At 54.2% G+C, this 12472-nt stretch overlaps 3 protein-coding genes across 3 annotated transcripts; 1 reads left to right on the top strand and 2 right to left on the bottom strand.

The window, feature by feature from the left end:
* Positions 1-916: 916 nt before the first annotated feature.
* ARG6 (Protein arg-6, mitochondrial) lies at positions 917-5093 on the top strand (the record flags this gene model as incomplete). The annotated part of the gene is made up of 5 exons (XM_056212875.1): positions 917-1027; positions 1163-1394; positions 1948-2075; positions 2449-4749; positions 4800-5093. 5 exons carry the CDS (start codon positions 917-919, stop codon positions 5091-5093), a joined length of 3066 nt encoding a protein of 1021 aa, XP_056073183.1.
* Positions 5094-6276: 1183 nt separating this feature from the next.
* On the bottom strand, positions 6277-7917 carry N0V89_004085 (uncharacterized protein; the record flags this gene model as incomplete). Its single annotated transcript, XM_056212876.1, has 3 exons — positions 6277-6798; positions 6888-7466; positions 7666-7917. 3 exons carry the CDS (start codon positions 7915-7917, stop codon positions 6277-6279), a joined length of 1353 nt encoding a protein of 450 aa, XP_056073184.1.
* A 1176-nt stretch (positions 7918-9093) lies between these two features.
* HNM1 (choline transporter) lies at positions 9094-10453 on the bottom strand (the record flags this gene model as incomplete). Its single annotated transcript, XM_056212877.1, has 2 exons — positions 9094-9832; positions 9957-10453. The coding sequence occupies 2 exons, from the start codon at positions 10451-10453 to the stop codon at positions 9094-9096; spliced, it is 1236 nt and encodes a 411-aa protein (XP_056073185.1).
* Between the last annotated feature and the right edge of the window lie 2019 nt (positions 10454-12472).

The raw sequence follows: 12472 nt of genomic DNA on the forward strand, positions 1-12472 counted from the left end.
GTGGAGCGGCGGGGTGAAAGAGCGTGGTGGAGTGGGCGCGCGGCAGTGGGACTGGTTTCGGTGGTTGTCTTCGCAGTCGTTCGTCTGCGCCCCGTAGTGGCAGAGATTCAGGGGAGCGGCAAGTTAGCGGGCTCGTCGGACTTGTCGCAGGCTGCCCAGGGTTCACGGCGCCAAGGGATTGACCTTCACCTTGGTCCGAACAATAAGCCCCAGCGCTGAGAACACCTGGGCAGGTCTCGGTGCACGCGGGAGTCTTCGTCGAGGCAGCGTCAGGGACTCTACACGCTCGCTGCAGCGCGCTCTGTCGTTCTTCGACTCTTTGCTCTTCCGCTGGTGAAGGCAGTCTTGCTGCGATGCGCGTCTCAGCCCGCTTCACAGACTCGGCGCCATGAATAGCAGCACCGGGGTACGTAATCGCCAGGGCTCCGCTTTGTCGCCACAGGACCACAGGACCTCAATAAAGCGATGACCCAGCCTCTGGTCTGTTGCCTGGCCGGGCGTGCAAGTAGAAGGCCGGGGCCGTGCAAGGCACGTGACTCCCAGCAGTTCCGGAGTGGCGCAGAGCAGTGCACACATCATCAGCAGTAGCAGCAACGAGACTGCACATTTGCCCCGTCCTATTCACGCGGCATTCTCGCACTCTTGCCTATTCTAGCCGACGCACGTTGCATACCCGTCGCCCGGTAGATTTGTTGTGTTCCAGTTGTGAAAGTCACACTACCAGCCTCAGCCTCCGCTCAATCAAACCGCTCTGACCAACTAGAAACACTTGTCGCCCAGCTCTTCCACCGCACTCCTCATTCTCCACACCACCTCACGCCCATCTCCACCGCTATCCACCGCTATCACCACTGCGCTTTTGACCACCACGCCCGTCGCATCCTACCATCAACACACACCACCGTTCCTCATCGCCATGGCCGACCGCGAGCAGCCCTACGACCCGTATATTCCCGCCGGCGGCAATGCGCCCCAGGGAGGCGCCCAAGGCCAGAGCGGCAACCACCGCACCGCGGCCCTTCAAGCGGTACGTCATTATCACACACTCGCTCGATGCGCACCGCGACAGCTCTGCCCTGGCGAATGTTGCGGAGCTCCGGCGACAGGGAGCTCGAGCCAGGTGCATGCAATGAACAAGGTCGCTGACATGACACGGTAATAGGAAATCGACAGCACCGTCGGAATCATGCGCGACAACATCAACAAGGTCTCAGAACGAGGCGCTCGCCTGGATTCGCTCCAGGACAAGACCGACAATCTTGCTACCTCAGCCCAGGGCTTCCGAAGGGGTGCCAACCGCGTGCGCAAGCAGATGTGGTGGAAGGACATGAAGATGCGCATGTGCCTCATCGTGGGCATCATCATCCTGCTCATCGTCATCATTGTCCCGTCTGGTAAGTCTCGGATTCAGTAACCGACGACATATTGCTGACTGCAACAGTGGTTGCAACGAAACACACCTAAAGTACACATACCCCAAATAGCTAGTAATACGAGGAGGAGATAACTAAGACACCGGAGCTAATGCCGACACGATATGGCTTGCACCGGTAGTCGACGATACTGGGTCTGTAAGTTTAGGTCTACGGCGAATTGGGAGCGACGGGACGGCTTCTTTTCTTGTCTTTCTCTGCATCCGAACGATGGGTCTGCGGCGGGATACAACTGTTATCCTGCTTCAGGACGCCCCTGTTTTGCGATACCTGAAGAGGAGCTCTTAGCATGTGGTAGATGATATCAATGGAGCTTCAACAACGCCTTCTTTTCGGTAACTGGCAGCACCTTGGTTTGCGAGTGGTACCTCGCTATGCGATCATCATGCGACTAACCGTGAGAGATGCGGATTAGACGGTCCATAGATATTGTGAATACGAGATGCAGGACATGTGAGTGCCCAGCTGCCAACAATCGGTGTGACTGTTTTGGCATCTTTGCTAGGCCGGTCAGGACAGAATGAGCGTGGCAACCTGTACTTCACACCCAAAGTCAAAGTGACAAACTTGCTCGTGTACAAAGATGTGGATACCGACGGGTATGCTGCACAACGCCAGTCCAGAAAGGCCGCGCCCGATGATGTAGCATGCGCTCTTTGCAGGCATTGAATTTTCATGCTGCACCCCAGGCCCAATCACCGACCGAGGCCCTGGGCTAACGAATCGCTGTCGCGCCACTCTTGCGGGGAGGGGAGCTGGCGGGCGGAGCGTTATCGGCCATGAAGCGAATTTTTTGGGTGCAGGGCAGCTTTATCTGATCTTGACTCCCGGCCCTTTCACGCTTCCTCACCAATTCGCCCTCTCCACTCTACCGCCGCGTCCAGAGAGAGCTGTAGAGGCCGAGCTCGCGAGAACATCACTCACCATGCAGGCCGTCGGGCGTTCTGGTGCTCGTTTGGCAGCACGCTCGTCCCGTCGAGTCACGGCAGCGTGTGGAGCTTCACGCACCCTGCAGACCGCCCTCGTCGCGACCGCCCGCCCGTACACGTCCTCCGTCGACAGTCGCGATGCCACGTCTATGCGCTCTGCCTTCCTGAGCCTGCTCGGTAGCGTCAGCTCGCGCAGGGAGATTGACCAGTACCTCGCCCAGTTCCGATCCGTGTCTTCGCAGCAGTTCGCCGTTGTCAAAGTGGGAGGAGCCATTCTTACCGACCATATCGACACGCTATGTCTGGCGTTGCAGCACCTGTACGCCATGGGCCTGTACCCCATCATTGTGCACGGCGCGGGACCCCAGATGAATAAGCTTCTTTTGGACGCTGGCGTGGAGCCCGAGTTCATCGATGGGATAAGAGTCACAGACAAGAAGACGCTCGGCATTGCGCGCAAGCTCTTCCTCGAGGCCAATATGGACCTGGTGTTGAAGCTCAGGCAGGACTGGGGCATTCCGGCGCGGCCCATCACTGCCGGCGTGCTCGAGGCCGACTATCTGGACAAGGAGAAGTGGAAGTACGTCGGCGATATCACCAACGTCAACTCTCGGCCCATTGTAGACGCCTTAAAAGCCAAGGAGCTGCCCATTCTGTGCTCAATGGCCGAAACTGTAGACGGCCAAATCCTCAATGTCAATGCGGACGTGGTTGCTGGAGCTTTGGCAAGGTCACTGGAGCCATTGAAGATCGTATACTTGTCGGAGAAAGGCGGGCTGTTCAATGGCGAGACGGGCAAGCTTATCTCGACCATCAATCTGGACGAGGAGTATGACTCGCTCATGAAGCAGCCGTGGGTCAAGTTTGGCACCAAGCTCAAGATTGTAGAGGTCAAGAAGCTCCTGGATGATCTACCCAAAACTTCCAGCGTGGCCATTATTCACCCGCAATACCTTGAGAAGGAGCTGTTCACTCACACCGGAGGTGGCACGCTCATTCGCAAGGGTGAGAGCATCCAAACTGTAAACAAGTTCGAGAATTTCGAGGACATCGCAACGCTTAGGGAAGCGCTCTTGAGGGACCGCGAGAGCATGGATTCTGGAGACGTCATCGACCGATACTTGAACAACCTTAAGACTAGACCTTTCGAGGCCTTCTTTGACGACTCAATGGGAGCTGTAGCTATTGTGTACCCTCCCTCAAACGACTCTGAATTTGCTCGGCTGTCAACCTTCACTACAACTAAAGACGCATTCTTGACCAACGTCGCCGACAATATTTTCGAGCGCATGAAGAAGAAGTACCCCAAGATGTACTGGACCGTGGAAACTCAGGACGAGAACCTTGGCTGGTTCAAGGAAAAGGCTGATGGAACTCTTCGACGGGATAAGGAGATCTTCTGCTTCTGGGGCTCCGTGGATGCTTCCGAAGTGGTGTCACTGCTGAGCGAATTCTCTCAGCATGGCAGAGCCATGTTCGGTGATCAGCACTTAGAAGCACAGCTGCGGAGGGCGGCTGACTACGCTGCGAGCTTGAAGCAGGGACAACAGGCACGAGCATACTCCACGATGACTCCAGGTGTACGCGCTATTGGCCGATCGTCTCGACCCACTTTACGGTCACAACAAGGGCTTCCTTCTTCCCGTGGGTTCTCTACGAGCGCACCGCAATTCATTGAGAACACTAACCCCAACCCGCCGTACGGTATCAAGTTCAAGAGCCGGGATTGGCCGGCAAAGGTTGCTTTGATTGGTGCTCGTGGCTACACCGGACAAGCTCTCATCGATCTCCTTAACCGACACCCCAACATGGACCTTCGACACGTCTCTTCTCGCGAACTTGCCGGCAAGAAGCTCGAGGGTTACACCAAGCGCGACATCACTTATGAGAACCTCTCTCCTGAGGACGTTAAGAAGATGGCTGAGAAGGGCGAGATCGATTGCTGGGTCATGGCACTGCCCAATGGCGTGTGCAAGCCCTTTGTTGATGCTATCAACGAGTCTGGAAAGGAGGACGCAGTCATCGTTGATTTGAGCGCGGACTACCGCTTCGACTCATCGTGGGCATATGGCCTTCCCGAACTTGTCGACCGTCGCAAGATCTCCGATGCTAAGCGGATAGCAAACCCTGGCTGCTATGCTACCGCTGCCCAGCTTGGTATTGCGCCATTGCTCGAATTTATCGGTGGCCAACCCACCGTTTTCGGTGTTTCAGGCTACTCAGGGGCAGGCACCAAGCCCAGCCCTAAGAACGATGTCAAGAACCTGGAAAACAACCTCATCCCTTACAGCTTGACAGACCACGTCCATGAGAAGGAGATTTCTGCTCAATTGGGCAAAGACGTTGCATTCATCCCGCACGTTGCCGTGTGGTTCCAGGGCATCCACGTAAGTTGTGATTCCGATTCAGCTAATACTACCATGCTCACATTGTCCAGCACACCATCTCCATCCCTCTGAACCGTACCATGACCTCCCGAGACATCCGCAACCTCTACCAGGACCGTTACGCCGGCGAGAAGCTCGTCAAAGTCGTTGGCGAATCCCCTCTCGTCCGCAACATCTCGGGCAAGCACGGTGTCGAAATCGGCGGCTTCGCAGTCCACAGCTCAGGAAAGCGTGTCGTTGTCAACGCCACCATCGACAACCTCCTCAAGGGCGCGGCGACGCAATGCTTGCAGAATATGAACTTGGCGCTCGGTTACGGCGAGTACGAGGGCATTCCGTACTAAGTGTGGCGGTTGCTAGATGTCAATTTGATGGTGCGGCATAGCTTGTGAAGATTCATAGAGCGTGCTCGTCTTACGAACGGAAGTAAGGGTCTCATTGGCGCTGCGACCTAGATGGGATGTTTGTTTACTTTGTATATATCTGTTTGTGTGCGGGCCTTTGTTGTATGGTCTAGCTCCACGGCGTTAGAGTTCATATGAGCGAATCAATTCTTCAAGTCTAGCTCTTAATCGGGGGTGCGCTTGCGGTGGAGAGAACACTTCAGTGGTTCGTTCTTGCCTGCGCTACTCCCTTGTTGAGATAGATGAGTCGACGTCATGTCCGCACCGAGACAGAGCGTTTGCACGCCACACGACCAGCCGTCTTCTTCCTTTCTTCCTTACAACAACATCAGACTGACACCACGATCCAGTTCAGAGCTACTTTGTGGGTGAAGTAGTTCGTGGGCTGGTCGACACGTCGCATTGCTGACACCGTCGTCAGCCATAGACTCACGGGACAACCGTCGCCAGAAGCTCAAATAATACAGTTCAAGCCTAAGCACAGAGACAGTTACAAAAAAATCATTATACTTATGGATGGAAGTCAGGCCTATCATGGTCCGGCATGGGGCTGGGACGATCAATAGCTTCGGTGTTGCATGCTTTTGTTGATGATTCAAGGCGCAGCAGAGGAATCTGGTCCATCGCTTTGATCCTTTGTGTTCATTTCCACCATGGAGAAAACGATTAAGAAGTTCCATGTCCAAAGCATAACTTCTTCGCTATCATGATGTATGTCAATTCCGCTTCGAAAAGCTAGATCACGTCCCTTGCCGGCTACTAGGCGTGAAACATGTCTTGCGGGCAAGGTTCTCCAAGCAACAGTAGGAGCACCGGATACGTCTTGTTATGTCAAGTGATGAGATACAATGACCATGTGTAATCTCAATTCCTCCAAGAGCTCTGTATCTACACTGCTAGTTGACACTTTTATACCGTCTTCGAGGCCATGTCCTCTTCAGAGCTATAGACTCTCACGTTCAAATTCACTCGCTTGGATAGAATTTCTTCTCCAAGTGATGCCCCAGTGACTTATGTGAGCCAGAATTACCGGGCTCAGCACTCTCACGATGAGTAGAGGTAGTCACTTAAATACTATGAACATCCTAACAGAACACGGTATAGCTATATTCCGTGAACAAACTTACTGCCCACGCCAAACCACCTCCATGACCACCATATACGTCAATGGATTCGCCTCCACCCTCACGATCTCAAACCTCTGATCCGCCTTGCCCACAATCCCCTTCCATGCCTCCAAACTCCGCTCTCTCGCGTTAAACAGAGCCATCATCCTCAAATCAGTGCTCGTTCCAAACTGCGTAATCGACCTCGGCAAATTTGGATCAATCTCACCCTGCTTGCCCATGTAGTCGATGAACAGGATCTTAGCGCCGGATTTCAAAGCGGGGCGCAGCTGCTGCAGGATCTTGATGGACTCGGCGTCCGGCCAATCGTGCAGGATTAGCTTAAGGAGGTAGATGTCTGCGGAGACGGTCTGAGGGTCAAAGAAATTGTGTTCGCGGAAGGTGACGCGGGTAGAGAGGGTGGAGGGGACCTGGGTGGAGAAAATTGGGCCGCATTCGTGGAGGTCTTCCACTGTGATGGTGAGATTGGGGTGGGCGGATGCGAGGGCGAAGGCGTCGTGGCCGCCGGAACCGCCGATCTGTGGCAAATCAGTCCTGTCGTGACATATAGTTGGGGCTGTTCGTTGTAGGTGGGCTTGATAAGAAAGTTGTGGAAGGAGACGCTTACATCCACCACGTGTGCCTTTCCTTCCTTCTCCCAGTCCGTAGCACCCAGCAACAGATCCACTGTGCCAAAGATATCCTTAATGTACGCCATCCATTCGATGAATGTCCTCTGCCGCCATCCCTTCTTCTCCCCCTCACCATCGTTCTCTAGAAGCTGCCAGCTGTCTGTGTAATCACCAAACACCTGACCCCCGCTATGAGCCAACTTGAATGCCGTCTTACTCATGTCCGTGGGCAGCTCCTTCTTACCCAACGCAAACTTCTCCAGCGCTTCCGGCATGACTAGCATAGATGGTCCAACATTCTCAATGCAACCGCTGACAAGCGCGCGAAGCCCAGGGAGGCGTGCAAGGGCGGCGGAGCGAGATGTGTGTTGTATCGGCGAGGTGGAGGGGTGAGCGGGATCGGCATAGGTGAAGAAGCGGATTGTGGCGGCGTGCTCTATCACGCGTTGGACAGCTTCTTCAGGAAGTTTGACGTGCTCTGCTATGGACGCCATCGAGGCTGAGCCATCTAAGGGGATGGCGGACCAGAAGTTGAAGCGGTTAAGGATGTTGAGACATGCCATGTCGGGGACGGCCTGGAAATGGTCAGGTCAGTGTCCTCAGTAGGAAGTAGTTCAAGGAGTAGTAGCTGTTCTACAGCTCCACTTCAAAAGCTCGGACATTGTATCGTGATCTACGTTACCCAGAACTATACAACACAATGTCCGAACCATTGACTTGGTGCACTAAACAGTATATCCCTACACTACGTCCGATACTATCCTAACAACTTACATTATGCGCATAATTGAACACACTCTCGCTCGGCCCCTGCGAAACGATGGAAAGATCATTCAAGGCATCCTGCAAAGCTTGCTTCGTGGTAAAAATCTCAGGCGTAAACTTCGCAATGTTGAGCGGACTATCCGCCGCCAACGTCGGCGCCTCGACCTCGCTCTCCCTGAGAAGTCGCTCCAGTGTCTCCGATAACTCTTTGACTCTTGCCCCAAGCTCGCTGAGCGTGGGCTTCAGGTTCGAGGATGCCATCGCTGTGTATGATCCTGAGTCTTTCCTGGTCGTCATGGTATGCTGTATTGAAGAGATCGTGAACTCTGGAGAAATTGCTCCAAGGTCGTTGCCTTATAACACCAACCCAAGCCCATCACAAGCTCATCGCAATGTTTCTTCTTATGCTTCCGCCATCGGAGACGCACAGCTGAGCCTCCGGAATGATTGATTTACCATCACGTCGTTGTGCATCTTGTCGCTCTTGGCGTCGAGAACAAAACGGTGGGTATGCCCTCAACATCCTCCCCTCATTCGTCCTCACAGGTCCGAAAAGCGAAGTACATCCGTGATAAGATGAATCTAATCAATCAGATTAGATGTTCCCTGCAAAATTAGGCAATGCCAATATTGCCAAGGGCGATGCGACAGCGACCTGCTTGATGCTTCTTAGGCGATGGTGTCATAGGCACCGAGTAGGGGACCGAGTCATCCGCAGGGTTACAACGCCTGCTCGTATGCTCGTATCACCAAGACACTAAAAAAAGGGAAAGCTCAGCCCAAGGCTGCTCTAGTATGGAACACCCTGCTGAACGCTTTCAGGAATTTTTACACAGTGAGAATTGGGAATGGAGAAAAGCGCGGGACAACGTGCCTTTTCTAACATGTTTAGCCGTCGCTAGGGACTGGTTGTGGAGCATTGCTGAGGATACTGCTATACATGTATACATACCCTACAAATACCGAAATCGGACCCGCAAACTGTCTACACTACAGCTCTCGGGCCGTTGGTAGGTTGCGCACTAGCTCGCCGAACTCACTCGCCTACCACTGACGACATCCACTACATGGTCAACGTCGCTTTTCCTCTCACCCGTGCCCCTGAAACTCTTTCGGCCTCTAAGGAACCAGTCCGCCGCAATAATAATGACTACCACTGCGTAGACTGCACTGACATAGTTCATTGTGCCTGCCGTGACGGGCTGGACATAAGGGAAAGAGTACATGATGAGGGTGAAAAGTGTCCAGGCGAGGAGTACGAAGTTGGAGAACAAGCCGAAGGAACCGAGCCAGAATGGGCCGTGCTTCAGTGTAGAGCGACCGCGAATGAGAAGGCATATAACAGGAATTGCGTACGAGATGTAGAGAAGGACGATGCAGGCAGTGATCATTCTACGCATCAGTCAACAATTGAAGACATTCAAAAACTGGACGAACTTACGAATTGAACGCCGTTAGAGATGCGAGGTAAAGGCAGCCGATGATGGCCACAATAATGCAGGACACCAGATGGGCATAGACAGGTACGTCCAATCCCTTGTGCACCTTGCCGAGCCATTGGTGGCCCGGGATTCCCCTATCTCTTGCGAAGCTCCAGCATAATCTGCTCTGCCACGTGTGACTGGCAACCAGGCAACCAAAAGCTGTGGCGATAATCATGGCCTCGAGACATATCGCACCACCCTTGTTTCCTATCGCTCGGTAAAACAGTTCGAGGATCGGCACCCCCGTCGAACTGGCAACTATGTCCTGGAAATCGCCCACGATGGAAAAGAACATGGCCACACTCCAGAACCAACCGGTAACAAAACCTATCGCGACGGTGCCCATGATGGCGATAGGTACCATTTTCTCGGGTCGATGGACTTCCTCGGCAAGATGCGTAGCGCAGTCGAGACATGCGAAGCCCCAATTTACGTTGACGAGACCGACGATGAACGCGATTCCGCCTTCTTGCCAACCGGTATTGTTAATAAAGGTAGCGAAGACAAATTGCGCGTGCTGGTGGGTTGGAGCCGTTGCCGGCACAGTTACCATGGTGATGAACCAAGATATCAACGATGTGTAAAGGGCCACTGTGGCGACTCTAGGGAGCGTCTTGCCGTAGCAGTTGAAGAAAAAGCAGAAAACGTTGACCAATTGGTATGCAACGAACACCATCCACCGGTCGATGACGCTGCGTTGGTCGGTTAGCTGCAATGCTCACATGCTGTGCTCGGTAGGGATTGGGTCTTGATACGGCAGCACGCGGCCATCAAACTTGATACCTGACCATTGGATAAGGGAACATGTCAACTCACAGATCTGGATGGGTAAGTTGGTACGACCCAACTATGGCGCTACCTGCCGCCAGAGCGACGCTCGCGCTGGTAAACATGGCACCAGCCCAAGCAAACCATCCCGTGAGGTAACTCGCGATGTTTGCATATCGCTTTGGTGCCAGTTCATTTGCCCAGAAATACTGGCCACCAGCGTTCGGCATGGCACTTGCCAACTCGCTGAGAGTGACGCCGACGGAGATTGACACGACGGCAATGATGATAACGCCGTAGATGACGAGCAGCGGTCCTCCCGAATTGATTCCGGTGACCAAAGCAGCTGAGATTCCGAACCAGGTGTTTGTAAGCGAAAAGCCCACTCCGAGGACGGATAGGACACTGAAATTCCGCTGCATGTCTTGCGTGTAGCCCATCTCTGCCAGCTTGAGGGCGTCCTGATCGATGCTTGCAGCATCTCCGTTCTTCATGTCGATTGACTGCTGAGGGGCGAGCGCCTTCTCATGGTCGGAATCGCCCATCTTGGAGGGCTCCTACTTTCCACGGCGAGACTGGAGATGGATGCTGCCGTGGCGGGGCGGAGCCGGGGTGAAGACGGGGTGGATTGCTGTCGCTTATGCTACGAAGCTCGTGGTCAAGGTGAGCGCAAGCGAGTGCAGCCCATGAGTACGAAGAGACAAGGCCAGCGATGGAGCCGTGGGAAGAGGGGGCGAGGAGCAGGTATTTACAGGATTAACGTAATCGTCCGGGTTCGAAAGGCAGGAGCAGATAAGGCAGAACGGCGAATGGGAAGGCGCCAATCACTCGAGCATCCAGATGCAGAGCGCAGGTCGGGAAGGCACGACCGCGGCGGTCTCCTCACCACCAACCAGGCTGGCCATCAACTGCCACAAGTGCCGTCGCAGGCCCGTCGCCTCTTGAAGCTCGTATGAAGACCCAATCCTGATGACGCGGGCTATCGTCCTCGGTCGAGTACACACCACGGACGGGTCGGTCACTAGCTCAATCAAGTATTCGGACGCAGAGACGAACGCTTAGGATGGGCGTTTGATCAAGCGCGTGGGTGAGGCGTGCGGAGAAAGAGGCGGCGTGCATTTGTTTTGGTTCCAACAGGGCGGAGCGATTGGCACGCTTAGGTGGGAGCAAGGAGTGCGGACCCTGCCCCATAGTACATTGTGATAGCACTTGGGGAATGTTATCTTGGATTGACCAGGTATCTCGACTTCTTGTGACAGGACCTGACACTGACAGACAACGGCCGTCTGTATGTCTCCAGCCCGCTTGCATTGTCGTCCGTGCCTTGATGTTGGTAACACAAGCCGGGCAACGTGCATGCGAACAACGTCGTCTTCCAAGATGCTGGGTTCGTCGCGGAAGCGGATGTGACTGGCCGCCGAGCGCCTATCACGAGCTTTCCGACGTAATCTGCAGCCGTCAGGTGAACAATATCAGGGCGGAGAGCAAGCTGCCGTTGGGTGCGGAACCGCGACCGCGCATGCCATGACACTGCGTTAGCCCGTGATGAATCGGGGTCGCACAGCATCAGGACGCCCCGGACCGTCGTCTCGTACAGAAATGGCCACGGCAAACCTCTCGATAACGCCATCTCAGATCTTTTGTACGGGTCACCTCAACTGCGGATCCGCAGGAATACAAACTAGACCTGTAGCCTAATCTTCATCTTGCGTTGGCTTCGTGCTCACCTATCTTGTGGCGCGCGGCTAGTGAACCTACCGAAAGCGGTATTGGAGTCCAGGCGAGTGTCTTGGTACCGAGATACGGATGCTGAAGCTGATCTCCGAGCTTCTTCGATGACTGCTGTCACTATCATCAACGAGCACCAGCATGCTCTGCATTGCCTTCGAGGTCAGCTGTGGCGTTGGTAGGGTAACCGCGCATACGAAGGAGTGGCCCGAGTAATCTTCTTCTGGAAGGCGCATCACCTTCGCAACGTTTCCTGTGACACTCCTGCAGCCCCCTGGTGCAACCGGTACTGGGATTGCCTCACCATCATAGCGGGTCCCGCGAGTTGTGTTGCATAGGTCCACTATCAGTAGGTGGCAGTGGTAGAGCAGAGAGCGAACCCATGTTTGTCGAGCAAACAACATTACCAGGCTAGAGGAATTGCGTCGTCTAATGAGAATGGAGGGACATTGGATTAGACTTGATGCAGGCTTGTGGATGTATCGTACAAGATGTTGGCAGGATATCCTTGACACTGGCACATCATACAACGATTGATAGCTTGTTAAACTTGAGTGTTTCCATCGCACCCGCCGCTCACAGTAACGGTGCACTGTGAGAGCCTCTGCCGAGATCCGAACCCCATCGAGTCCTGTACCATGTTACATCAGCTCCATCTACCAGATGCTACCAGCTGCGGCAAGCCTCGATGCCTGATTAACGTGGTATTAGAAGCGTGTCACGAACCAGATGTCCCGCCTCATTGCTTTTCATGCTCTGCCTGGCACTTTCCCAGATAGATCAACATGACGGCGTAGATCCCTATTTGGCACATGAACAGATGCAGATGTATTTTC

Source organism: Didymosphaeria variabile (genome assembly GCF_027946475.1).
Source record: "Didymosphaeria variabile strain IMI 356815 chromosome Unknown scaffold_3, whole genome shotgun sequence".
Taxonomy (NCBI): Eukaryota; Fungi; Ascomycota; class Dothideomycetes; order Pleosporales; family Didymosphaeriaceae; genus Didymosphaeria; species Didymosphaeria variabile.